Raw genomic sequence first — 27,340 nt, 5'->3', positions numbered from 1 at the left:
AAAAATGCTTCTGACTGTGAACATTCATTTTTAATTTAGAATCCAGATGACCAAGTCCTTCATTTCATAGAGATTTAAAAAATATTCCAAAGAAAGGAAATATCTAGAATTGAATTTAAATAAAATAAGATTTATACAAATATTTCATTTCTTTGAGGTATAATTTTTCATAAAGGGGAAGGGAATTTCTCTTTCTGTATTATTTCTAAAGAAGTAGGCTGTATTTAACTGAGATCATGGATGTTCTAGTTCCCTTTCACTTTTCTGTGAAGTTTTATAATCTAAGAGTTTATAAACAGACATGTATAACACAGAAATCAAGGAGGAAAAATTCTAAGAAAATATAATTTGTCAGTGAGAAATATTGTTGAAGGAACAGGGATATATAATCTTAGAAATAAGTTAGTTGAATCCAAAATATGGACAGAGTGCTGCATGACTTACCATTTATGTATTTCCTATTTTTCCAGTCCTCTTTTCTTTTTCCAAAGATATCCAACCTACATAGAACCGGAAATCTAACCAGTGTCTCAGAATTCTTCCTCCTCGGCCTCTCTGATGATCCAAAACTGGAGCCTTTGCTCTGTGTCCTGTTCCTGTCCATGTACCTGGTAACCGTGCTGGGGAACCTGCTCATCATATTAGCCATCACCTCTGACCCCCGCCTCCACACCCCCATGTGCTTTTTCCTCTCCAACCTGTCCTTGGCTGACATCAGTTTCATCTCCACCACCATCCCTAAGATGATTGTGAACATCCAAAGTCACAGCAGAGTCATCTCCTATGCGGGCTGCCTGACACAGATGTCTACTTTTATCCTTTTTGGGTATATGGATTGTACTCTTCTTACCGTGATGTCCTATGACAGGTTTGTGGCCATCTGTCACCCACTGCACTACACAGTCATCATGAACCCACACCTCTGTTGCTCCTTAGTTTTGGTGTCCTTTTGTGTTAGCCTTTTGGACTCCCAGGTGCACAATATGATTGTGCTACAACTTCCCTGCTTCAAGAATGTAGAAATTTCTAGTTTCTTCTGTGACCCTTCCCAACTCCTCAACCTTGCCTGTTCTGACACACCCAAAAATAATATAGTCAGGTATATTATTGGTGCCATGTCTGGTTTTCTCCCTACCTCAGGAATCTTTTTCTCTTACTATAAAATTCTTGTCTCCATTCTGAGGGTCCCCTCATCAGGTGGGAGGTATAAAGCCTTCTCTACCTGTGGTTCTCACCTGGCAGTTGTTTGCTTATTTTATGGAACAGCCCTGGGTGAGTACCTCAGCTCAGCTCTTTCACAATCTCCCAGGAAGAATGCTGCAGCCTCGGTGATGTACACTGTGGTCACCCCCATGCTGAACCCCTTTGTCTACAGTCTGAGAAACTGGGGCATCAAAAGGGCCTTGTGGAGATTCCTTAACAGAACAATCTCCTCTTAGGATCTGGCCACCCATTTGAGTGTAGTCTTGAAAATGTAACAAAACTAAACGTGGAGATAAAAAATTCTACCTCTCTCATGTTATCAGTTTTGTAAGTCTTATGACCCCCTTGTCTTTCTTTGATTGACACCTGAATATTGCTTCTCTTTCATGGTTTAACATGATAGTAGGGACATTGAGGACCCTTTGTGTATCATAATCACTCCTTGACTGAATCTCATTATATCTACAGAGATTCATTAATTTTCTTTGGTGGTGCAAGCATCCTTGAAAGGTGAATCATTCCCTTTTTTTTGCCACTTTATTTTTTATTTTTATTTTTTGACATATGGTGCTTTATTATTTCAAGATAGGTAAAATCTCAACTGAAAGATGAGAAAGGATTTATGTAGAAGGTGCTGACTGATTGAACATGTCCAAAGTGGTTTGTGAAGTTCTGTACTGGAGATTTCTCACTGGATGATGTTCCATGGTTGGGTAGACAAGTTGAAGTTGATAGAGATCAAATCAAGATATTAGGTGATAAAGAAACTAAAGACCTATATATAGAAAACTATAAAACACTGGTGAAAGAAATCAAAGAGAACACTAATAGGTGGAGAAATATACCATGTTCATGGATTGGAAGAATCAATATAGTGAAAATGAGTATACTACCCAAAGCAATTTATAGATTCAATGCAATCCCTATCAAGCTACCAACAGTATTCTTCACAGAGCTAGAACAAATAATTTCACAATTTGTATGGAAATACGAAAAACCTCGAATAGCCAAAGTGATCTTAAGAAAGAAGAATGGAAATGGAGGAATCAACCTGCCTGACTTCAGGCTCTACTACAAAGCCACAGTCATCAAGAGAGTATGGTACTGGCACAAAGACAGAAATATTGATCAATGGAACAAAATAGAAAGCCCAGAGATAAATCCACGCACATATGGACACCTTATTTTTGACAAAGGAGTCAAGAATATACAATGGATTAAAGACAATCTCTTTAACAAGTGGTGCTGGGAAATCTGGTCAACCACTTGTAAAAGAATGAAACTAGAACACTTTCTAACACCATACACAAAAATAAGCTCAAAATGGATTAAAGATCTAAACGTAAGACCAGAAACTATAAAACTCCTAGAGGAGAACATAGGCAAAACACTCTCTGACATACATCACAGCAGGATCCTCTATGACCCACCTCCCAGAATATTGGAAGAGGGATGGTATGGGGAGGGAGGGGGGAGGAGGGTTCAGGATGGGGAACACATGTATAACTGTGGCGGATTCATTTTGATGTTTGGCAAAACTAATACAATTATGTAAAGTTTAAAAATAAAATAAAATAAAAAAAAACTAAAAAAAAAAGTAAAAATAAACAAATGGGACCTAATTAACCTGAAAAGCTTCTGCACATCAAAGGAAACTATTAGCAAGGTGAAAAGACAGCCTTCAGAATGGGAGAAGATAATAGCAAATGAAGCAACTGACAAACAACTAACCTCAAAAATATACAAGCGACTCCTACAGCTCAACTCCAGAAAAATAAATGACCCAATCAAAAAATGGGCCAAAGAACTAAATAGACATTTCTCCAAAGAAGACATACAGATGGCTAACAAACACATGAAAAGATGCTCAATATCACTCATTATCAGAGAAATGCAAATCAAAACCACTGTGAGGTACCATTTCACACCAGTCAGAATGGCTGTGATCCAAAAGTCTACAAGTAATAAATGCTGGAGAGGGTGTGGAGAAAAGGGAACCCTCTTCCACTGTTGGTGGGAATGCAAACTAGTACAGCCACTATGGAGAACAGTGTGGAGATTCCTGAAAAAACTGGAACTAGAACTGCCTTATGATCCAGCAATCCCACTGCTGGGCATACACACTGAGGAAACCAGAAGGGAAAGAGACACATGTACCCCAATGTTCACCGCAGCACTGTTTATAATAGCCAGGACATGGAAGCAACCTAGATGTCCATCAGCAGATGAATGGATAAGAAAGCAGTGGTACATATACACAATGGAGTATTACTCAGCCATTAAAAAGCATATATTTGAATCAGTTCTAATGAGGTGGATGAAACTGGAGCCTATTATACAGAGTGAAGTAAGCCAGAAAGAGAAACACCAATACAGTATACTAACGCATATATATGGAATTTAGAAAGATGGTAACAATAACCTTGTGTATGAGAAAGTGAAAGAGACACTGATGTAGAGAACAGTCTTATGGACTCTGTGGGAGAGGGAGAGGGAGAGGGAGGGAAGATTTGGGAGAATGGCATTGAAACACATAAAATATCATGTATGAAACGAGTTGCCAGTCCAGGTTCGATGCACGATTCTGGATGCTTGGGGCTAGTGCACTGGGATAACCCAGAGGGATGGTATGGGAAGGGAGGAGGGAAGAGGGTTCAGGGTGGGGAACACATATATAACTGTGGCGTATTCATTTTGATATTTGGCAAAACTAATACAATTATGTAAAGTTAAAAAAAAAAGATATTAGGTGAGAAAATAATTAGTACCAGCTTGATTATGTTTATTGCTTTGATATCTGGATTTCACATAAGTGAAAAAGCCTTCTTGACCGTATTTCTGCTTGTGATTCCCTACTTTACCTGTGGCGGATTCATTTTGATATTTGGCAAAACTAATACAATTATGTAAAGTTTAAAAATAAAATAAAATTAAAAAAAATGTAGGGAAAACGTTCTGTTTTTAAAACAAATTGTGACAGGTGATGTACAGTGGATACTGTACAGTAATGTGGAATGGAAGAGATCATGGTGCAAGTGAAAAGAATCACCACCAACCACACCAAAGGCTGGTGTTCACCCAAAGAAGGTGATGTATATGGTGGAATTGGAAAGGAGTCCTCTGTTATTAATATAAGCTCCTCCTAGAAAATAAAATGATTAATTCCAACTAGCAATGCTCCCAATTAGACCAACTGAAAACAGTACTCCATGAAAAGTATCCAGAATTAGTCAACAAAAAATGCATAATTATCCAACTATGAATTATGAAGTTGCCTGGAATATGGCAGAAATTAGTAGAACAAAACTAATATGTTGTTCAATAAAATTCTTTGATGAAAGTGACAATTGTCTTTTATTTTTAATTAAAACCAGGATAATGCAAGACCACATGTTTCTCTTTCTGGTTGGTTTTTTTTTTTTTTTTTTTTTGGTTTTGTTTCTTTAAATTTTTTTTTAAATTAATTTATTTTTTATTGAAAGATAATTGCTTTACAGAATTTTGTTGTCTTCTGTCAAACCTCAACATGAATCAGACATAGGTATACATAAATCCCCTCCCTTTTGAACCTCCCTCCCATCTCACTCCCCATCCCACACCTGTAGGTTGATACAAAGCCCCTGTTTGAGTTTCCTGAGCCATACAGCAAATTCCCATTGGGTATCTATTTTACATACGGTAATGAAAGTTTCCATGTTACTCTTTCCATACATATCACCATATCTTCCCCTGTCCCCATTTCCATAAGTCAGTTCTCTATGTCTGTTTCTCCATTGCTGCCCTGCAAATAAACTCTTCAGAACCATTTTTCTAGATTCTGTATATATGTGTTAGAATGCAACATTTATGTTTCTCTTTCTGACTTACTTCACTCTGTATAATTGGCTCTAGGTTCATCCATGTCATTAGAACTGACTCAAATGCATCCCTTTTCATGGCTGAATAATATTCCATTGTGTATATGTACCACAACTTCTTTATCCATTCATTTATTGATGGGCATCTAGGTTGCTTTCATGTTCTGGTATTGTAAATAGTGCTGCAATGAACAGTGGGATACATGTGTCTTTTTCAATTTTGGTTTCCTCAGGGTATATGCCTAGGAGTGGGATTGCTGGGTCATATGGTGGTTTTATTCCTAGTTTTTTAAGGAATCTCCATACTGTCTTCAATAGTGGCTGTATCAATTTACATTCCCACCAGCAGTGCAAGAGTGTTTGTTCCCTTTTCTCCACACCCTTTCCAGCATTTATTGTTTGTAGACTTTTTGACGATGGCCATTCTGACAGGATCTCTGTTTGTTTCCTAGGCAAACCATTCAATATCACGGTAATCCAAGTCTATGCCCCAACCAGTAATGCTGAAGAAGCTGAAGTTGAACAGTTCTATGAAGACCTACAAGACCTTTTAGAACTAACACCCAAAAAAGATGTCCTTTTCATTATAGGGGACTGGAATGCAAAAGTAGGAAGTGAAGAAACACCTGGAGTAACAGGCAAATTTTGCCTTGGAATACGCAATGAAGCAAGGCAAAGACTAATAGAGTTTTGCCAAGAAAATGCATTGGTCATAACAAACACCCTCTTCCAACAACACAAGAGAAGACTCTATACACGGACATCACCAGATGTCAACACTGAAATCAGATTGATTATATTCTTTGCAGCCAAAGATGGAGAAGCTCGATACAGTCAGCAAAAACAAGACCAGGAGCTGACTGTGGCTCAGACCATGAACTCCTTATTGCCAAATTCAGACTTAAATTGAAGAAAGTAGGGAGAACCACAGACCATTCAGGTATGACCTAAATCAAATCCCTGATGATTATACAGTGGAAGTGAGAAATAGATTTAAGGGCCTAGATCTGATAGAGTGCCTGATGAACTATGGAATGAGGTTCGTGACATTGTACAGGAGACAGGGATCAAGACCATCCCCATGGAAAAGAAATGCAAAAAAGCAAAATGGCTGTCTGAGGAGGCCTTACAAATAACTGTGAAAAGAAGAGAAGCGAAAAGCAAAGGAGAAAAAGAAAGATATAAAAATCTGAATGCAGAGTTCCAAAGAATAGCAAGAAGAGATAAGAAAGCCTTCTTCAGTGATCAATGCAAAGAAATAGAGGAAAAAGACAGAATGGGAAAGACTAGGGATCTCTTCAAGAAAATCAGAGATACCAAAGGAACATTTCATGCAAAGATGAGCTCGATAAAGGACAGAAATGGTATGGACCTAACAGAAGCAGAAGATATTAAGAAGAGATGGCAAGAATACACAGAAGAACTGTACAAAAAAGATCTTCACGACCAGATAATCACGATGGCGTGATCACTGACCTAGAGCCAGACATCCTGGAATGTGAAGTCAAGTGGGCCTTAGAAAGCATCACTATGAACAAAGCTAGTGGAGGTGATGGAATTCCAGTTGAGCTATTCCAAATCCTGAAGGATGACGCTGTTAAAGTGCTGCACTCACTATGCCAGCAAATTTGGAAAACTCAGCAGTGGCCACAGGACTGGAAAAGGTCAGTTTTCATTCCAATCCCAAAGAAAGGCAATGCCAAAGAATGCTCAAACTACTGCACAATTGCACTCATCTCACATGTTAGTAAAGTAATGCTCAAAATTCCCCAAGCCAGGCTTCAGCAATATGTGAACCGTGAACTTCCTGATGTTCAAGCTAGTTTTAGAAAAGGCAGAGGAACCAGAGATCAAATTGCCACATCTGCTGGATCATGGAAAAAGCAAGAGAGTTCCAGAAAAACAGCTATTTCTGCTTGATTGACTATGCCAAAGCCTTTGACTGTGTGTATCACAATAAACTGTGGAAAATTCTGAAAGAGATGTGAATACCAGACCACCTGAACTGCCTCTTGAGAAATTTGTATGCAGGTCAGAAAGCAACAGTTCGAACTGGACATGGAACAACAGACTGGTTCCAAACAGGAAAAGGAGTTCGTCAAGGCTGTATATTGTCACCCTATTTATTTAACTTATATGCAGAGTACATCATGAGAAACGCTGGACTGGAAGAAACAGAAGTTGGAATCAAGATTGCCGGGAGAAATATCAATAACCTCAGATATGCAGATGACACCACCCTTATGGCAGCAAGTGAAGAGGAACTAAAAAGCCTCTTGATGATAGTGAAAGTGGAGAGTGTAAAAGTTGGCTTAAAGCTCAACATTCAGAAAACGAGGATCATGGCATCCAGTCCCACCTCTTCATGGGAAATAGATGGGGAAACAGTGTAAACAGTGTCAGACTTTATTTTTCTGGGCTCCAAAATCACTGCAGATGGTGACTGTAGCCATGAAATTAAAAGACTCTTACTCCTTGGAAGGCAAGTTATGACCAACCTAGATAGCATATTCAAAAGCAGAGACATTACTTTGCCAACAAAGGTCCGTCTAGTCAAGGCTATGGTTTTTCCTGTGGTCATGTATGGATGTGAGAGTTGGACTGTGAAGAAGGCTGAGCGCTGAAGAATTGATGCTTTTGAACTGTGGTGTTGGAGAAGACTCTTGAGAGTCCCTTGGACTGCAAGGAGATCCAACCAGTCCATTCTGAAGGAGATCAGCCCTGGGATTTCTTTGGAAGGAATGATGTTAAAGCTGAAACTCCAGTACTTTGTCCACCTCATGCGAAGAGTTGACTCATTGGAAAAGACTCTGATGCTGGGAAGGATTGGGGGCAGGAGGAGAAGGGGACGACAGAGGATGAGATGGCTGGATGGCATCACTGACTCAATGGATGTGAGTCTGAGTGAACTCTGGGAGTTGGTGATGGACAGGGAGGCCTGGCGTGCTGCGATTCATGGGTTCGCAAAGAATCGGACACGACTGAGAGACTGATCTGATCTGATCTGATTCTGACAGGTGTGAGGAGATATTTCATTGTAGTTTTATTTTCATTTCTCTAATAATGAACAATATTGAGTATTTTTCATGTGTTTGTTTCATGTGTTTAGCCATTTTATGTCTTCTTTGGAGAAATGTCTGTTTAGGTCTTTCCCCCACATTTTGATTGGGCTGTTTATTTTTCTGGTATTGAGTTGTATGAGCTGCTTGTAAATTTTGGAAATTAATCCTTTGTCAGTTGTTTCTTTTTCTTTTTTTTAAATTTTATTTTATTTTAAACTTTAAAATATTGTATTGGTTCTGCCATATATCGAAATGAATCTGCCACAGGCATACATGTGTTCCCCATCCTGAACCCTCCTCCCTCCTCCCTCCCCATACCATCCCTCTGGGTCGTCCCAGTGCACCAGCCCCAAGCATCCAGTATAGTGCATCGAATCTGGACTGGTGACTCGTTTCATATATGATATTATACTTGTTTCAATGCCATTCTCTCAAATCATCCCACCCTCTCCCTCTCCCACAGAGTCCAAAAGACTGTTCTATACATCAGTGTCTCTTTTGCTGTCTCGTATACAGGGTTATTGTTACCATCTTTCTAAATTCCATATATATGTGTTATTATACTGTATTGGTGTTTTTCTTTCTGGCTTACTTCACTCTGTATAATAGGCTCCAGTTTCATCCACCTCATTAGAACTGATTCAAATGTCAGTTGTTTCATTTGCTATTATTCTCTCCCATTCTGAGGGTTGTCTTTTCACCTTGTTTATAGTTTCCTTTGCTGTGCAAAAGCTTTGAAATTTAATCAGGTCCCACTTGTTTACTTTTGTTTTAATTTGCATTACTCTAGGAAGTGGGTCATAGAATTTATGCTTTGATTTATGTCATCGAGTGTTCTGCCTATGTTTTCCTCTAAGAGTGTTATAGTTTCTTGTCTTATATTTAGGTGTTTAATCCATTTTGAGTTTACCTTTATGCATGGTGTTAGGAAGTGTTCTAATTTCATTCTTTTATATGTAGCTGTCCAGTTTTCTCAGCACCACTTATTGAAGAGGCTGTCTTTGCCTCATTGTATATTCTTGCCTCCTTTGCAAAAATAAGGTAGCCACAGGTGCATAGGTTAATTACTGGGCTTTCTGTTTTGTTCCTTTGGTCTATATTTCTATTTTTCTGCCAGTACCATACTGTCTTAATGACTGTAGCTTTGTAGTATAATCTGAAGTCAGGAGGGTTGATTGTTCCAGCTCCATTCTTTTTTCTCAAGACTGCTTTGGCTATTCAGAGTCTTTTGTGTTTCCATATGCATTGTGAAATGTTTTGTTCTAGTTCTGTGAAAAATGTCATTGGTAATTTGATAGGGATCACATTGAATCAGTAGATTGCATTTGGTAGTATAGTATTTTCACAACATTGCTTCTTCCTACCCAGGAACATAAACTATCTCTCCATTTGTTTATATTGTCTTTGATTTCTTTCATCAGTGTCCTATAATATTCTCGTACAGCTTTTTGTCTTCTTAGATAAGTTTATTCCTAGATATTTAATTCTTGTTGCAATGATGAAGGGGATTGATTTTTAAATTTCTCTTTCTGACTTTTCATTGTTAGTATATAGAAATGCGAGTGAGTTCTGTGTATTGATTTTGTATCCTGCAACTTTGCTAAATTCACTGATTAGCTCTAGTAATTTTCTGATAGTATCTTTAGAGTTTTCTATGTACAGTATCATGTCATCTGCAAGCAGTGAGAGCTTTACTTCTTTTCCAGTCTGGATTCCTTTTTATTTCTATTTCTTCTCTGATTGCTGTACTAGATTTCCAAACTATGTTGAATAATAGTGGTGAAAGTGGACACCCTTGTCTTGTTCCTGATGTTAGGGGGAATGCTTTCAGTTTTTCACCATTGAAAAAAAATATTTTCTGTAGGTTTATCATATATGGCCTTTACTATATTGAGGTAGGTTCCTTCTATGCCCATTTTTTGAAGACTTTTAGTCATAAATGGGTGCCAAATTTTGTCAAAGGATTTTTATGCATCTACTGAGATTATCATACGGTTTTTATCTTTCAATTTATTAACATGGTGTATCACATTGATTGATTTGTGCATATTGAAGAACCTGTGCATCCCTGGAATAAACCCGAATTGATTATGGTGTATGAATTTTTTGATGTGTTGCTGAATTCTGCTTGCTAAAATTTTGTTGAGGATTTTTGCATCTATGTTCATAAGTGATATTGGCCTGTAATTTTCATTTTTGTGTGTTGTCTTTGTCTGGTTTTGGTATCAGGGTGATGGTGGCCTTGTAGAATGAGGAGTTTGGAAGTATTCCTTCTTCTGCAATTTTTTGAAAGAGTTTTAGAAGGATAGGCATTATCTCTTCTCTAAATGTTTTTGATAGAATTCTCCTGTGAAGCCATCTGCTCCTGGGCTTTTATTTTCTGGGAGATTTTGGATCATGGCTTCAATTTCAGTGCTTGTAATTGGGTTGTTCATAATTCCTATTTCTTCCTGGTTCAGTCTTGGAAGATTGAACTTTTCTAAGAATCTGTCCATTTCTTCCAGTTTACCCATTTTATTGCCATATAGTTGTTCATATTAGTCTCTTATAATCCTTTTTATTTCTGCATTGTCTGCTGTAACCTCTCCTTTTTCATTTCTAATTTTGTTGATTTGATTCTTCTCTCTTTTTTTCTTGATGAGTCTGGCTAAAAGTTTGTCAATTTTGTTTATCTTCTCAAAGAAGCAGCTTTTAGCCTTATTAATCTTTACTATTGTTCTGTTCATTTCTTTTTCATTTATTTATTCTAGGATCTTTATAATTTATTTCCTTCTACTAATTCTGGGATTTTTTCTTCTTCTTTTCCCAGTTGTTTTAGGTGTAAAGTTAGATTGTCTAGTCCATGTTTTTCTTGTTTCTTGAGGTAGGATTGTATTGCTATGAACTTCCTTCTTGGAGCTTCTTTTGCTGCACCCCATAGGTTATGAGTTGTTGTGTTTTAATTTTCATTTGTTTCTAGAAATTTTTTTATTTCCCTTTTGATTTCTTCAGTAATCTGTTGGCTATTTAGAAACATATAATTTAATCTCCATGTGTTTTTGTTTCTTACAGTTTTTTTTTCTTGAAATTTATATCTAGTCTCATAGCCTTGAAGTTGAAAAGATGCTTGATATGATTTCAATTTTTAAAAATTTACTGAGGTTTGATTTGTGACCCAAGATGTGGTTTAACCTGGAGAATGTTTCATGTGCACTTGAAAAGAAGGTGTATTCTTCTGCATTTGGATGAAATGTCCTGAAGATATCAATGAGGTCCACCTCTTCTAATATATCATTTATTGTGCTACTGTCCTTTTCTCCTTTTATATCTGTTAGTGTTTGTCTTATGTACTGAGGTGCTCCTATGTTGGGTACATAGATATTTACAATTGTTATGTCTTCCTCTTGGATTGATCCCTTGATTAGTATGTAATCTGATCTCTCGTAATCTTTATTTCTTGTAATCTTTTCTATTGTAAGGTCTATTTTGCTGATATGAGGATTGCTACTCCAGCTTTCTTTTGCTTCCTATTTGCATGGAATATATTTTTCCATTTTCTCAATTTCAATCTATATGTGTCTTTAGGTCTGCGGTGTGTTTCTTGTAGACAGCATATATATGGGTCTTGTTTTTGTATCCATTCAGCCAGTCTGTGTCTTTTGGTTGGAGCATTTAATCTATTTGCATTTAAAGTAATTATTGATATATATGTTCCTATTGCCATTTTCTTAATTGTTTGGGTTGATTTTGTAGAACTTTTTCCTTCTCTTGTATTTCTTGACTATATAAGTCCCTTTAACATTTGTTTTAAAGCTGGTTTGGTGGTACTGAATTCTCTTAACTTTTGCTTGTCTGAAAAGCTTTTTATTTCTCCATTGATTTTGAGTGAGATCCTTGCTGGGTACAGTAATCTTGGTTGTAGACTTTTCCCTTTCAGTACTTTAAATATATTCTGCCATTCCCTTCTGGCCTGTAGAGTTTCTGCTGAAAGATCAGCTGTTAAGTGTATGGGGTTTCCCTTGTATGTTACTTGCTGTTTTTCCCTTGTTGCTTTTAATATTCTTCCTTTATATTTAATCTTTGTTAGTTTGATTAGTATGTATCTTGGTGTGTTTCTCCTTGGGTTTGTCCTGTATAGGACTCTTTGTGCCTCTTGGACTTGATTGACTATTTTCTTTTCCACGTTGGGGTAATTTTCATCTATAGTCTCTTCAAAAATTTTCTCATACCCTTTCTTTTTCTCTTCTTCTTCTGGGACTTCCATAATTTTAACATTAATACGTTTGATATTGTCTCAGAGGTCTGAGTCTAGCCTCAGTTCTTTTCATTCTTTTTACTTTATTCTGCTTTTCAGAAGTTTTTCCCACCATTTTATCTTCCAGCTCACTGATTCATTCTTCTGCTTCAGATATTCTGCTATTGATTCCTTCCAGAGTATTTTTAATTTCAGTAATTGTGTTGTTTGTCTCTGTATGGTTGTTCTTTAATTTTTTAGGTCTTTGTTAGTTGATTCTTACATTTTCTTAATTTTGTTTTCACGGTTTTTGATAATCTTTACTATCATTATTCTGAATTCTTTTTCAGGTGTTTTGCCCATTTCCTCTTCATTTGTTTGAACATCTGTGTTTCTATTTTGATCCTTCATTTGTGTAGTATTTCTCTGCCTTTTCAGTATTTTTCTTTTAACTTAGTGTGTTTGAGGTCTCCTTTTCTCAGGCTTTAAGGTTGATTTTTTTCTTTCTTTTGGTTTCTTCCCTCCTAAGTTTGAACAGTGGTTTGTACAAGCTTCATATAGGGTGAGATTTGTGCTGAGTGTTTCATTTGTTTGTTTGTCCTCTGATGGGCAAGGTTGGGAGAGGTGGTAATCCTGTCCGCTGATGATTGAGTTTGTACTTTTTTTTGTTTGTTGTTTAGATGAGGCATCCTGCACAGGGTGCTACTGGTGGTTGGGTGATGCCACGTCTTCCATTCAAGTGGTTTCCTTTGTGTGAGTTCTCTCTCTTTGATACTCCCTAAAGTTAGTTCTCTGGTAGCTTAGGGTCTTGGCGTCAGTGCTTCCACTCCAAAGGCTCAGGGCTTGATTTCTGTCAGGAACAGATTCCACAAGTGGTTTGTTATGGCATTAAATGAGATTAAAACAAATACCAAAAAAATGAGAAACCAAAATAAACCCCAGACAAATGGCAGTTACAAAATCAGGCAAATAATAATGAAAATATTGGAATATACACATATACATATACACCCATAAGCAAAGTCAAACAGTTCAACAAAAATAAAGTACAGTAGATTGGCTTGGCAAACAAAGGAAATAAAAAATTACATTAACCAGTTAAGAACAAAACTAACTTAAGCACAAACTGGAAAGCAAAACTAAAGCAAGGTGCTAATTGGGGAATAAATTAATGCAAACAAAACTAACAAATATGTTGAAAGGAAAAGAAAGAATAGATATGCAAAGTTAAATAGAGGTAGATGAAGATTTATATATGTTAAAGATTAACTGCAAGGGGAAAAGAACAGTAGAAAAGGCAAACAAAGGAATAAATGTAGAAAAAATAAAAATTAAAAATTAAAATAAAAAAAAGAGAGAGAGCAAAAAAGGAAAATTCTACTGAACTGCAAAAACCCAACATAGAGGCAGAGGTTTATAACAACCATAAAAAATGTGACTGAGAAAAAAAAAGCTCAAAAGCTTAATTAGGTTTCATGGTGCCAGTAAAATCAACAAAATAGGAAATAAAAGACAGGAAAAAATTCCAAAAGAATCTACAGAACAAGTCAAAGCATAAGAGTAATAAATGTTTTTCTTGAGTCACTGCTGTAAGAGTCCTTTCCCTCACTGGGAGTCACAGTCCACCTCACTTCCCTAGGATGCCCTCCAACACCGTGCTATTCGCTGGACCTGCTGTGGGAACAGCTCAGATTCTAATCTGGCCCTACTACTGTGTGCTCTTGCCTCAAATGTCCACAGCTATCAGAACTAGTGCATTTTCTTTTGTGGGAACTCTCAACGTCCTTTTACATAGTCCATAGACACAGAGTTTGCCTCATTGATCATGTAGAATTTGCAGCTTGTAGAGCTAGTAGGAAGGTTTTGGGTCTTTTTCCTTTAGCCACACTGCCCCTCAGTTTGTTGTTTTATTTTCACTTCTGCATGTGGGTCCTCCACTGGGGTTTGCTCCTGAGGCTGCCCTGGAGAACTTGGGTTTACCCCCATGAGGGCCAGGTGTGGAGGTTGTTCAGCTGCTTGAGTTATGGGGGTTCTGGCAGCCCCAGTTACTCAGGGGTGTCAGCAGCAAGGGCAGCAGGAAATATAGTGCTCTAGAAGAGTATGGCAACCAGTATTGGTCAAAACACTCCTATATTTCTGGCTGATGAACCCCCCTGACAGAGAAGCCTGGAAGGCCAGTGTACAGGATCACAAAGAGCTGGACATGACAGAAGCGACTCTGTGCACATAGATGCAAGACTTTTTTTTTGCCTGTGGCAGCTCTGTCCCAATAAGAGTTGAGCGTGAAGGTGGCACAACTGCTTGGCTTGCAGGGACCCTGGTAGTGCAAAGAGTGCAGGGACATGGACTGCCTCTGCCACAGGTGTTATGGCCCTATCAGAGTCTTTCTTCGAGCCTCTTGTAGCTGGTGATCAGAAGGCCTCTTTGGCCAGTCTTTCTCCATAGCTCTGCCCATTCTGGTTCTTAGAGGGCTCCCTTGCCTGGGGTCCTTCTTCGTCATTTGGCACATCAGGCACATAGAGAGCCCCCTCCCAGCTGGGGTCTTACTCTGTATATCGGCATGTCAGGCACTTAAAGGAGCACCCTGGGTGGGGTCCCACTCTGTAGTTCAGCTAATCGGGCATTTGATGGGCCAGCCTCTCTATTGTTCAGCTGCCAATGCTGGCATGTGGGGAGAGAGGCTATGATGATGGTTCCACCTCCCTATGCATGACTCGGCAGTATCACCTTGCTTCCATGGCTGCCTGGCTTTCTTCCATGGACATTTCCCACCACAGTCTCCTCCCTCATATCCCCTCAATCCCCCTGGGATTACTCCACAATCCTTAAACTCCAGCTCCCCGTCTCTGCACCTTCCAGGGGACCCGCATCCCTGTCTAGGGTATGTATGGCTATGGCAAGGACTGCCTGTTTCTCATTCCATTTAGGCTGCCACAGATCAGCTGTTTCACTCTCAGCCTTAAATGTTTCTCCTCCGACTCAGACAATTGCCCTGATGTGGGGATAGGACCCCTGCTTCAGTGCCCCCACCCACCGAGGGCAGGTCCAGTCCCATTAATGCTCAAGTTTTTCCCCTAATTCCTTCATCCTACCAAGTTTTGTATGGTTCTATATATTCTTTTCCACTGGTCAGGTACTTCTGTCCACTCTCAGGTGGTGTTCTGCATGCACTTCTGTGTCTGAAGATGTATTCCTGATGTGTTTATGGAGAGAGATGTACTCCATGCCCACCTACTCCTCCGCTATCTGTTCTCTCCCTGCCACTTAATTTTTTCAATTGAAGGATATTTGCTTTACAGAATTTTGTGGTTTTATGTTATGCATCAACAAGAATCAGTCATAGGTACACTCATGTCCCCTTTTAATACACTGAAAATTTGCAAGTTTGTCACAGTCCTTACATATTTTTCACAGTGAATTTTATTTTTTGAATGTCTGCATGCAGTTATTTGTGAGGAGACATGCTACTGTGTCTCAACCTTGGGTTTTATTGCAGTCACCTGGGAAGGTTAAAAATACTGACCATTGGTTCTCACCACCAGATATCGTGATTTAACTGTATCTGGGTGTGTTTTTGAGTTTTTCTGGTGGCTGAGATGGTAAAGAATCTGCCTGCAATGAGGGAGACCTGGGTTTAACCCCTGGATTGCGAAGATACACTGGAGGTGGGCATGGCAACCCACTCTGGTATTCTTGCCTGTAGAATTCCCATGGACAGAGGAGCCTGGAAGGCTACAGTCCAATGGATGGCAAAGAGTTGGACATGACTTAGTGACTAAGCACAAGGCATGTTCTGAGCATGAGGCTTTTGAAAAGCACTCAGGTGGTTCTAGTGTGTGGCCAAGGTTGTCAACTACTGATCCAAGTCAGATCTTTCCTTCAAAGGTGAACTTTATACCTTGGGTCCTAACTGCTCATGGACAAATGCTAAAGATCCAGAAGAGATCACAGGGCAAAGGGGGGAAAGATATGAAGACCGTGATGTTGCAACAAATGATGTGTTTTCCCCATTATTTCTGATAAATTTCTTCACATAGCGTCTCTACATCATATATATGGGCTTCAGTTCCAAGTGAGGTGCTTGAAATCACTGCTCTATGTTGCATCTTGCATTAAACTTACATATTTTCAACAGTGGTCTGGAAATGTCTTTTTGCTTTAAAAACTCAGTCGATCCCTTTACAGCCCTCAAGCTATTGGTGGAATAGCTTCTTCAGTCAGTTATGACTGTTGTTACTTCTTTGTTCTTTCTTGCCTTTTGTCCTAAAATAACGCTATAACCAACTCTCTATCAAATGTTCACCATTAAAAGGACTAATTTGCTTCTATTGCATCTTTAGTTTGGCAGTTCTGAATTTGTGGCTCCACACCTATGTCTCCACCCTTTGTAGGAATCTGCATCAAAGGCTTCCATCCTTCTGCCTTCCTGCCTGTCCTAAGGAAGGACCTTTAGACTCCATCAAACTCCAGGAAGGAGAGGGGGAGTGAGTCTGTGCTACTTGGTCATGCTCCAGCAGGGATGAAGCCCAGCCCAGTAAGTGCTGAGGGAGACAGAGAGAGATGAAGGGAGTATTGGGAGCATGATCTCCTTCTCAAGCACAATGATCATGATAGTTGTCTACAAGAGACCCACCTCAAAATAAGGGACACATACAGACTGAAAGTGAAGGGCTGAAAAAAGATATTTCACACAAAAGGAGACCAAAAGAAAGCAGGAATAGCAATACTCATATCAGATAAGATAGACTTTGAAATAAAGGCTGTGAAAAGAGAAAAAGAAGGACACTAAATAATGATCAAAGTAACAATCCAAGAAGAAGATATAAAAATTGTAAATGTATATGCATCCAACATAGGAGCACCAGAATATGTAAAGCAAATGCTAACAAGTATGAAAGGGGAAATTAACAATAACACAATAATAGTGGGAGACTTTAATATCCCACTCACATCTATGGATAGATCAACTAAACAGAAAATTAACAAGGAAACACAAACTTTAAATGATACAATGGATCGGTTAGACCTAATTGATATCTATACGACATTTCACTCCCAAACAATGAATTTCACCTTTTCCTCATATGCACACGGAACCTTCTGTAGGATAGATCACATCCTGGGCCATAAATCTAGCCTTGGTAAATTCAAAAAAATTGAAGTCATTCCAAGCATCTTTTCTGATCACAATGCAGTAAGATTAGATGTCAACTACAGGGGGAAAAAACTATTAAAATTTCCAACATATGGAGGCTAAACAACACACTGCTGAATAACCAACAAATCACAGGAGAAATCAAAAAAGAAATCAAAATATGCATAGAAACGAACAAAAATGAAAACACAACAACCCAAAACCTGTGGGACACTAAAAGCAGAGCTAAGGGGAAGGTTCATAGCAATACAGGCTTACCTCAAGAACAAGAAAAAAGTCAAATAACTTAACTCTACACCTAAAGCAACTAGAAAAGAAAGAAATGAAGAACCCCAGGGTTAATAGAAGGAAAGAAATCATAATAATTAGGGCAGAAATAAATGCAAAAGAACCAAAGAGAGTATAGCAAAAATCAACAAAGCTAAAAGCTGGTTCTTTGAGAAGATAAATAAAATAGACAAACTACTAGTCAGACTCATCAAGAAACAAAGGGAGAAAAATCAAATCAACAAAATTAGAAATGAAAATGGAGAAATCACAACAGATAACACAGAAATACAAAGGATCATAAGAGACTATCAGCAACTATATGCCAATAAAACAGACAATTTGGAAGAAATGGACAAATTCCTAGAAAAGTATAACTTTCCAAAACTGAACCAGGAAGAAATAGAAAATCTGAACCGTCGCGTCACAAGCACGGAAGGCAAAACTGTTATAAGAAACATTCCAGCAAACAAAAGCCCAGGACCATACGGCTTCACAGCTGAAGTCTACCAAAAATTTAGAGAAAGGCTAACACCTATCGCCAGGAGAAATATCAATAACCTCAGTTATGCAGATGACACCACCTTTATGACAGACAGTGAAGAGGAACTAAAAAGCCTCTGGATGAAAGTGAAAGTGGAGAGTGAAAAGGTTGGCTTAAAGCTCAACATTCAAAAAACTAAGATCATGGCATCTGGTCCCATCACTTCATGGGAAATAGATGGGGAAACAGTGGAAACAATGTCAGACTTTCTTTTCTGGGGCACCAAAATCACTGCAGTTGGTGATTGCAGCCATGAAATAAAAAAAAAAAAAAACACTTACTCCTTGGAAGGAAAGTTCTGACCAACCTAGATAGCATATTCAAAAGCAGAGACATTATTTTGCCAACAAAGGTCCGTCTAATCAAGGCTATGGTTTTTCCAGGGTCATGTATGGATGTGAGAGTTGGACTGTGAAGAAAGCTGAGCGCCGAAGGATTGATGCTTTTGAACTGTGGTATTGGAAAAGACTCTTGAGAGTCCCTTGGACTGCAAAGGGATCCAACCAGTCAATTTTATTTTATTTTTTTTATTTTTGTATAGTGTGCTAAAGACATTTTTTTATTAAAATTAATTTCACATGTTTCTTTTATTTTTTTTTAATTTTATTTTATTTTTAAACCTCAAACACTGTATTAGTTTTGCCAAACATCAAAACGAATCTGCCACAGGTATATATGTGCTCCCCATCCTGAACCCTCCTCCTTCCTCCCTCCCCACACCATCCTTCTAGGTCGTCCCAGTGCACCAGCCCCAAGCATCCAGTATCGTGCATCGAACCTGGACTTGCAACTCGTTTCATACATGATATTTTACATGTTTCAATGCCATTCTACCAACTCTTCCCACCCTCTCCCTCTCCAACAGAGTCCATAAGACTGTTCTATACATCAGTGTCTCTTTTGCTGTCTCGTACACAGGGTTATTGTTACCATCTTTCTAAATTCCATATATATGTATTAGTATACTGTATTGGTGTTTTTCTTTCTGGCTTACTTCACTCTGTATAATAGGCTCCAGTTTCATCCACCTAGTTAGAACTGATTCAAATGTATTCTTTTTAATGGCTGAGTAGTACTCCATTGTGTATATGTACCACAGCTTTCTTATCCATTCATCTGCTGATGGACATCTAGGTTGCTTCCATGTCCTGGCTATTATAAACAGTGCTGCGATGAACATTGGGGTACACGTGTCTCTTTCAATTCTGGTTTCCTTGGTGTGTATGCCCAGCAGTGGGATTGCTGGATCATAAGGCAGTTCTAGTTCCAGTTTTTTAAGGAATCTCCACACTGTTCTCCATAGTGGCTGTACTAGTTTGCATTCCCACCAACACTGTAAGAGGGTTCCTTTTTCTCCACACCCTCTCCAGCATTTATTACTTGTAGACTTTTGGATTGCAGCCATTCTGACTGGTGTGAAATGGTACCTCGTAGTGGTTTTGATTTGCATTTCTCTGATAATGAGTGATATTGAGCATCTTTTCATGTGTTTGTTAGCCAACTGTATGTCTTCTTTGGAGAAATGTCTATTTAGTTCTTTGGCCCATTTTTTGATTGGGTCATTTATTTTTCTGGAGTTGAGCTGTAGGAGTTGCTTGTATATTTTTGAGGTTAGTTGTTTGTCAGTTGCTTCATTTGCTATTATTTTCTCCCATTCTGAAGGCTGCCTTTTCACCTTGCTAATAGTTTCCTTTGATGTGCAGAAGCTTTTAAGTTTAATTAGGTCCCATTTGTTTATTTTTGCTTTTATTTCCAATATTCTGGGAGGTGGGTCATAGAGGATCCTGCTGTGACATACATCATAGCAGGACTCTCCAACCAGTCAATTTTAAAGGAGATCAGTCCAAGGTGTTCATTTGAAGGACTGATGCTGAAGCTGAAACTCCAATACTTTGGCCGCCTCATGCAAAGTGTTGACTCATTGGAAAAGAGTCTGATCCTGGGATGGATTGGGGGCAGGAGGAGAAGGGGACGACAGAGGATGAGATGGCTGAATGGCATCACCGACTCAATGCACATGAGTTTGGGTAAACTCTGGGAGTTGGTGATGGACAGGGAGGCCTGTCATGCTGCGAATCATGGGGTCACAGAGTCGGACATGACTGAGCGACTGAACTGAACTGAACACCTATCCTATTCAAACTCTTCCAGAAAATTGCAGAGGAAGGTAAACTTCCAAACTCATTCTATGAGGCCACCATCACCCTAATACCACAACCAGACAAAAATGCCACAAAAAAAGAACACTACAGGCCAATAACACTGATGATCATAGATGCAAAAATCCTTAACAAAATCCTAGCAAACAGAATCCAACAACATATTAAAAAGATCATACATCATGACCAAGTGGGCTTTATCCCAGGGATGCAAAGATTCTTTAATATCTGCAAATCAATCAATGTAATATAGCACATTAACAAATTGAAAGATAAAAAACATATGATTATCTCAATAGATGCAGAGAAAGCCTTTGACAAAATTCAACATCCATTTATGATAAAACCCTCCAGAAAGCAGGAATTTAAGGAACATACCTCAACATAATAAAAGCTATATATGACAAACCCACAGCAAACATTATCCTCAATGGTGAAAAACTAAAAGTATTTCCGCTAAAGTCAGGAACAAGACAAGCGTGCCCACTCTCACCACTACTATTCAACATAGTTTTGGAAGTTTTAGCCACAGCAATCAGAGAAGAAAAAGAAATAAAAGGAATCCAGATACGAAAAGAAGAAGTAAAACTCTCACAGTTTGCAGATGACATAATCCTCTACATAGAAAACCCTAAATACTGCACCAGAAAACTACTAGATCTAATCAATGAATATAATAAAGTTGCAGGATATAAAATCAACACACAGAAATCCCTTGCATTCTTATACACTAACAATGAGAAAACAGAAAGAGAAATTAAGGAAACAATTTCATTCACCATTGTAACAAAAAGAATAAAATACTTCAGAATAAATCTACCTAAAGAAGCAAAAGACCTATATATAGAAAACTATAAAACACTGAGGAAAGAAATCAAAGATGACACAAATAGGTGGAGAAATATACCATGTTCATAGATCGGAAGGTTCAATATAGTGAAAATAAGTATACTACCCAAAGCAATCTATAGATTCAATGCAATCCCTATCAAGCTACCAACGGTATTTTTCAGAGAACTAGAACAAATAATTTCACAATTTGTATGGAAATACAAAAAACCTCGAATAGCCAAAGCTATCTTGAGAAAGAAGAATGGAACTGGAGGAATCAACCTGCCTGACTTCAGGCTCTACTACAAAGCCACAGTCATCAAGAGAGTATGGTACTGGCACAAAGACAGAAATATGGATCAATGGAACAAAACAGAAAGCCCAGAACATAAAGCCCAAAACATAAACCCCCGCACCTATGGACACCTTATCTTTGACAAAGGAGGCAAGAATATACAATAGAGAAAAGACAATCTCTTTCACAAGTGGTGCTGGGAAAACTGGTCAACCACTTGTAAAAGAATGAAACTAGAACACTTTCTAACACCATACACAAAAATAAACTCAAAATGGATTAAAGATCTCAATGTAAGACCAGAAACTATAAAACTCCTAGAGGAAAACATAGGCAAAACACTCTCTGACATAAATCACAGCAGGATCCTCTATGAACCACCTCCCAGAGTAATGGAAATAAAAGCAAAAATGAACAAATGGGACCTAGTTAAAATTAAAAGCTTTTGCACAAAGAAGGAAACTATAAGCAAGGTGAAAAGACAGCCTTCAGAATGAAAGAAAATAATAGCAAATGAAGCAAGTGACAAAGAATTAATCTCAAGAAAATACAATCAAGTCCTGCAGCTCAATTCCAGAAAGATAAATGACCCAATTAACAAATGGGCCAAAGAACTAAATAGACATTTTTCCAAAGAAGACATACAGATGGTTAACAAACACATGAAAAGATGCTTAACATCACTCATTATCAGAGAAATGCAAATCAAAACCACTACGAGGTACCACCTCATGCCAGGCAGAATGGCTGCTATCCAAAAGTCTACAAGCAATAAATGCTGAAGGGGATGTGGAGAAAAGGGAACCCTCTTACAGTGTTGGTGGGAATGCAAACTAGTACAACCACTATGGAGAACAGTATGGAAATTCATTAAAAAACTGGAAATAGAACTGCCATATGACCCAGCAATCCCACTTCTGGGCATACACATCAAAGAAATCAAAATTGAAAGAGACACGTGTACTCTAATGTTCATCACAGCACTGTTTATAATAGCCAGGACATGGAAGCAACCTAGATGTCTATCAGCAGAGGAATGAATAAGAAAGCGGTGGTACCTATACACAATGGAGTATTACTCAGCCATTAAAAAGCATACATTTGAATCAGTTCTAATGAGGTGGATGAAACTGGAGCCTGTTATATAGAGTGAAGTAAGTCAGAAAGAGAAATACCAATATAGTATACTAACACATATATATGGAATTTAGAAAGATAGTAACAATGACCCTATATGCGAGACAGCAAAAGAGACACAGATGTATATGACAGTCTTATGGACTCTGTTGAAGAAGCAAGGATGGGATGATTTTAGAGAATAGCATTGAAACATGTATATTATAATATGTGAAACAGATCACCAGTCGGGATTGGATGCATGAGACAGGGTGCTCAGGGCTGGTGCACTGGGATGACCCTGAGGGATGGGATGAGGAGGGAGGTGGGAGGGGGATTCAGGATGGGGAACACATGTACACCCATGGCTGACTCATGTCAATGTATGGCAAAAACCACTACAATATTGTAAAGTAATTAGCCACCAACAAAAATAATTAAAAAAAAAAAAAAGATGAGCGGGCACCAATCTACATGGGTTTGGAATAGAGCCCTTTGAAGTTTATGTTCTTAGGTCTGGTTGGGGTTGTGAGAACTCTCATTTAGAGTTCTGCTTCCACCCTCAGTGGTCTGGCTCTGGCTGGCATCTCTCCCACCAGAGCAGCAAATGGGTCTCTGAAACCTTCCCCTTGAGCACTTCAGGTCATTATGAGAGAGGTACTGAGGATGAGGAAAATGACATGAGCCATAAAATCATGTACTGCTATGTCAGGCTTTCTAAATGTCAGGCTCTGAAGTATAAGTTATATATTTCTTGCTTGACTACATCTTCAGAATTTCTCCCCAACTGTATGTATATACATTTCTGTTATTTTAATAAGAGGAAAGAAGTGAAACAGTTTACATCACACATACCAGGTCATGAGTTAGAAAATGTTAAAGCCAAGTTTGAAGCCAGTCATTCTGGGCAGAATGACTCCAGACACAGGGCATCTGGGAAGACTAAATCCTGCCACCTGAACAGTCCTGTCACTTCCCTGTCAGTCTTGTCAGAGACTCCCTGCTCACTGTGCCCTTCCCCTTTCCATTTTCTGGAGGACACAGTGGAGGTTACTAGGTAGCATCTGCTGCATCAACTATGGAAAGAACATCTGATCACAGACAAGGCCATAGACATAATTGGGACTTGAAATATTAGAGATGTCTCTGTTGATGCTCTTCCTGGATTTCACTTCCCCTTCCACTCCGTCTCCATACTTATTGTCAGCTGACTCAGTCATGATAGGAGACACAGTCTGTCTTTGGGTCCATTTCTACTTAGGAAAGTGAAAACTGTTTACAATAAAATGCCCTGGATGTATTTGTTGTTATACCTCTGTAGCTCTGCTGAAAACTTTCAGAATCTCAAAACAGTGAAATCTTGGCCTTGTGACTCAGAGAAGAAAAAGTTAATTTTAAATCCTCTATGCTCCATTCATTCTTAGTGTTTTATGGGGCAATCTCTTAGAATCTATGAGACTTAGGATTGTCTATTGAGTTGATTTCTTGCTGGTACGAATCCACTGAACTAGGACTAAACAAATAACAATTGCCTTCTGTACAATAACTGTGTCAGAGATGCAAATGAAAGGGTAAAATACATTTTTGACATTTTGTTGCTAATAATGGTTATACTAATTTTCATGTCACTAGATTTAAGTATCCATTGATCTGATGTTATGCTTTCCCTACATCCTTGTCAGGACATTTTGCTTTTCTTTATATTAGTTTATTCTTCATGGATGAAGAGAAATGACTCTGGCTCATTTATTTCTGATGCCTCAGAGCTCCCAGCTAGATAGCACAGAAGAGGTATCAAGGACTTAAACTCAGTTAAGGGTTGAATAAAAACTTTCATTTTTCATAGAAACAAAGTATGGACAACATAGCTTCCACACAGTGGACCATTCATGCCAGTGTTTTCATCCTTTTTGGAATGTCCCACAGGACTAGAGAGAAGATAAATAGAGTTTGTTTCTGTCTGTGTCACTGACTTTCTATGAGACATATTATTTTCCATTTAATAGCATCTGCAGATTTCAATGATTGAAAAACCATTGCAGAAATTTTCATAAGTATGGGGAAAAAGAAGTAAAAAAAAACACAAGGACAGTACATCTTATAGCATGGGCAGAGACACATTTTATTTTTTTTTTTTAATTTTTTTTTATTTTTAGAAATATTTAGTCAATTTACTCAAATGAAGAAAACTTAAATGATACAGAACTGAAAATATCAGAAATCTATATACAATAAAAAGTGAATATAAATTAGTCAATTCCATAGACATTTCCAGTTAAGCATTCATACAAATACAGATTCGCCTTTTTCTTATATATAGGAGTAACACATACATACATACATGACATGATTCTGGCAAAAAAAAAAAAAAAAAGAAAAATCAGAGATACTAAAAATATTCTCAAGTTTTAAGAATGGTGTAGAATAAGTTTTAACAACATTCTACATGAATGGAAACCCCTGATTTAATTCCATGATTTTATCATGCCAGAAGCATGTTTACTTTTAATTTTCTTAAACAGATATTGGTATCATACACATTGGCTTATTAATAATTAAGGCATTTTGCATACACAGTATCTCAGTGCGAACAAAAAACTTTTAGTACTGATTATTTGCTATAATGGTTTAAACTTTCAAAGTCTTTTCAACATAAGAAAATAGTAGCTGCACACATTTAAGTGTTTTCTTATAAAACACAATCTTAAAAAAAAGTAATGATGATTGGTCTCTGTGATTCCTAGTAATAAGTCCTGTCTTATTTTTCACATAGTATAAATTATATTCTTATGCAGGATCGCATTAAGACCCAGTAGTTCTTAAACAATGTTACCAAATAACCATATAAATCCCAAACGCAGCAAAGGTGAACAATCTTCGTAGTGCACTTTCACCTCATTGGAGCTGAAGCTGCTCCTTTTGGATCTTTTTCCACTTCAATGTGAAGTAGATCGGTAGCATTTCATTAGTGGTTTCAACATACGTTTCTCTTTAAAGGAAAAAATGGTTTTGATTTCTTCCATAGTTCACAGTTCTCAGATGAGATATTTCTGGGGAAATCATATCGTCCAAGGATGTTTTGAATAGCCAAATGCTATAGACGAAGTCTTTCAATGCAACTGTAATAAATAAGCATCTACATCCTTGGCTATATTACCAGTATATCCTGGAACCAAAGTAAGATGGTTTTCCTGTTCCCACAACCCACTTAATTGCTGTTTTAAAATCTGAATATTTCCATCATTCACAATTTCTGTTTTGGATGATAGTTCTGACCACCACCTTTTTATGACTGCTTGAAGCCAGTTTAAACCAACTATTATATATTCTTCAAATCTGCTTTTAAGTAGTGACTTTACTAGAGGCAACAAATCTACACAGCAGCCAAGTGAGATATACTGTTTTTCCTCCTGTAAACTAAAATAAATAAATACTATTGGTGAGCACAGGAAGGCAATCCACCACAACTCCAAGGTCCTCTATCCTTACTAAATATGCTACAAGTTCACTAATACTTCTCTTTCTCCAGAAAGTTAAAGCTACATTCAATCTCAAGTTCCTGCTGAACAAAACCTGTGCCATTGTTTCATGGTCCTGAGAAACCTCAGAAAAAAAGCCACTATATTTTGATGATGGGCTTTCTGTCTGTGAAGAACCAGAATCACTGGTGTTAATCAAATATGTTCGGCTATCATGCCGTAATTTTTCAGGGAGGTGGCCTGCACAAGCCAGTTCATTTTCTTTATTTGCCATGACACAGCCCCCACTTTTAGGGGACTGCTTTTTTCTGTAACAAGGATTTTGAATAGGATGATGAACTTTCTTTCTTCTATAGATCACCTTACGTAGTTTATCTGGGCTTTTCACAGCTTGTCCAACTGTTCTAGTTATGTAAGTAGCCAACTGTTTTGGAGATTTCTTAACCTCCTTCATGTTCTTATTAGTGAAATTAGAGATCCTTTTTCTAGGAAGATCAATGGAATGATCCTCAGTATTATTACAAAAGTTGCGTTTTTTAACATTGTGGGTTTCAGATGCCATAATCTCTTAAATACCGGCGCCTCATGGTACCGCGGCGCCTCCACCCAGCCCAGGCGCTGACCGACTGCGCCCGGCAGCCCAGACTACCTCTCGGCTCCCCGGCCGAGATCCAGGAACGGCCATTCAAACGCCGCCGCGCGCCCAGAGACACATTTTAAAATTTCATGTCATTCCATGTTCCTGTGCTTTCATCCAGGAAAGGGTTGAACGTCTCCTGCCATATGATCCATAAAACATCATAAACTTGGGGGGGGGGGCTGTATTTCATTAATAAACATGATATCCTCAAAATGATTGACATTCTTTATTTTAAAAATGACCAGATATTTAAAAGTTACAAATGTTGCTTAGGGGCCACTCATGGTCTATTGCTGGGTGTTAGACTTTTTTTATTTCCAGGCAAGAACAGAAGCACAGAGAAGAGGACAGGTTTAAACACACTCCACATACAGGGGGATGAATGACCCAGGACTCAAACTTTGGTCTGCTTATACCTGCACCAGTTCTCAGTCACTTCTACTGTAGCTAATAAGGGTTTCTTTTCTAACCTACTTTGCTGGTTCAGGATATGAAATGAAGGTAGAAGAATTGGTTCAC

At 38.2% G+C, this 27,340-nt stretch overlaps 1 protein-coding gene and 1 pseudogene across 1 annotated transcript; one reads left to right on the top strand and one right to left on the bottom strand.

The window, feature by feature from the left end:
* The first annotated feature begins 459 nt into the window (after nt 1-459).
* LOC129623355 (olfactory receptor 18-like) lies at nt 460-1,439 on the top strand. The gene has a single exon (XM_055540732.1). The coding sequence runs from the start codon at nt 603-605 to the stop codon at nt 1,437-1,439; it is 837 nt and encodes a 278-aa protein (XP_055396707.1). The 5' UTR covers nt 460-602.
* Nucleotides 1,440-24,889: 23,450 nt separating this feature from the next.
* On the bottom strand, nt 24,890-26,881 carry LOC129642030 (KATNB1-like protein 1; annotated as a pseudogene).
* Between the last annotated feature and the right edge of the window lie 459 nt (nt 26,882-27,340).

This window comes from Bubalus kerabau, chromosome 1 (genome assembly GCF_029407905.1).
Source record: "Bubalus kerabau isolate K-KA32 ecotype Philippines breed swamp buffalo chromosome 1, PCC_UOA_SB_1v2, whole genome shotgun sequence".
NCBI classification, from domain to species: domain Eukaryota; kingdom Metazoa; phylum Chordata; class Mammalia; order Artiodactyla; family Bovidae; genus Bubalus; species Bubalus kerabau.
Note: the sequence above shows the minus strand (reverse complement) of the source record. Positions and strands in the feature narration are given on the sequence as shown.

Coding starts and splice junctions, on each gene's coding strand:
- LOC129623355 (XM_055540732.1), top strand. CDS start 603: ATGTACCTGGTAACCGTGCTGGGGAACCTGCTCATCATATTAGCCATC.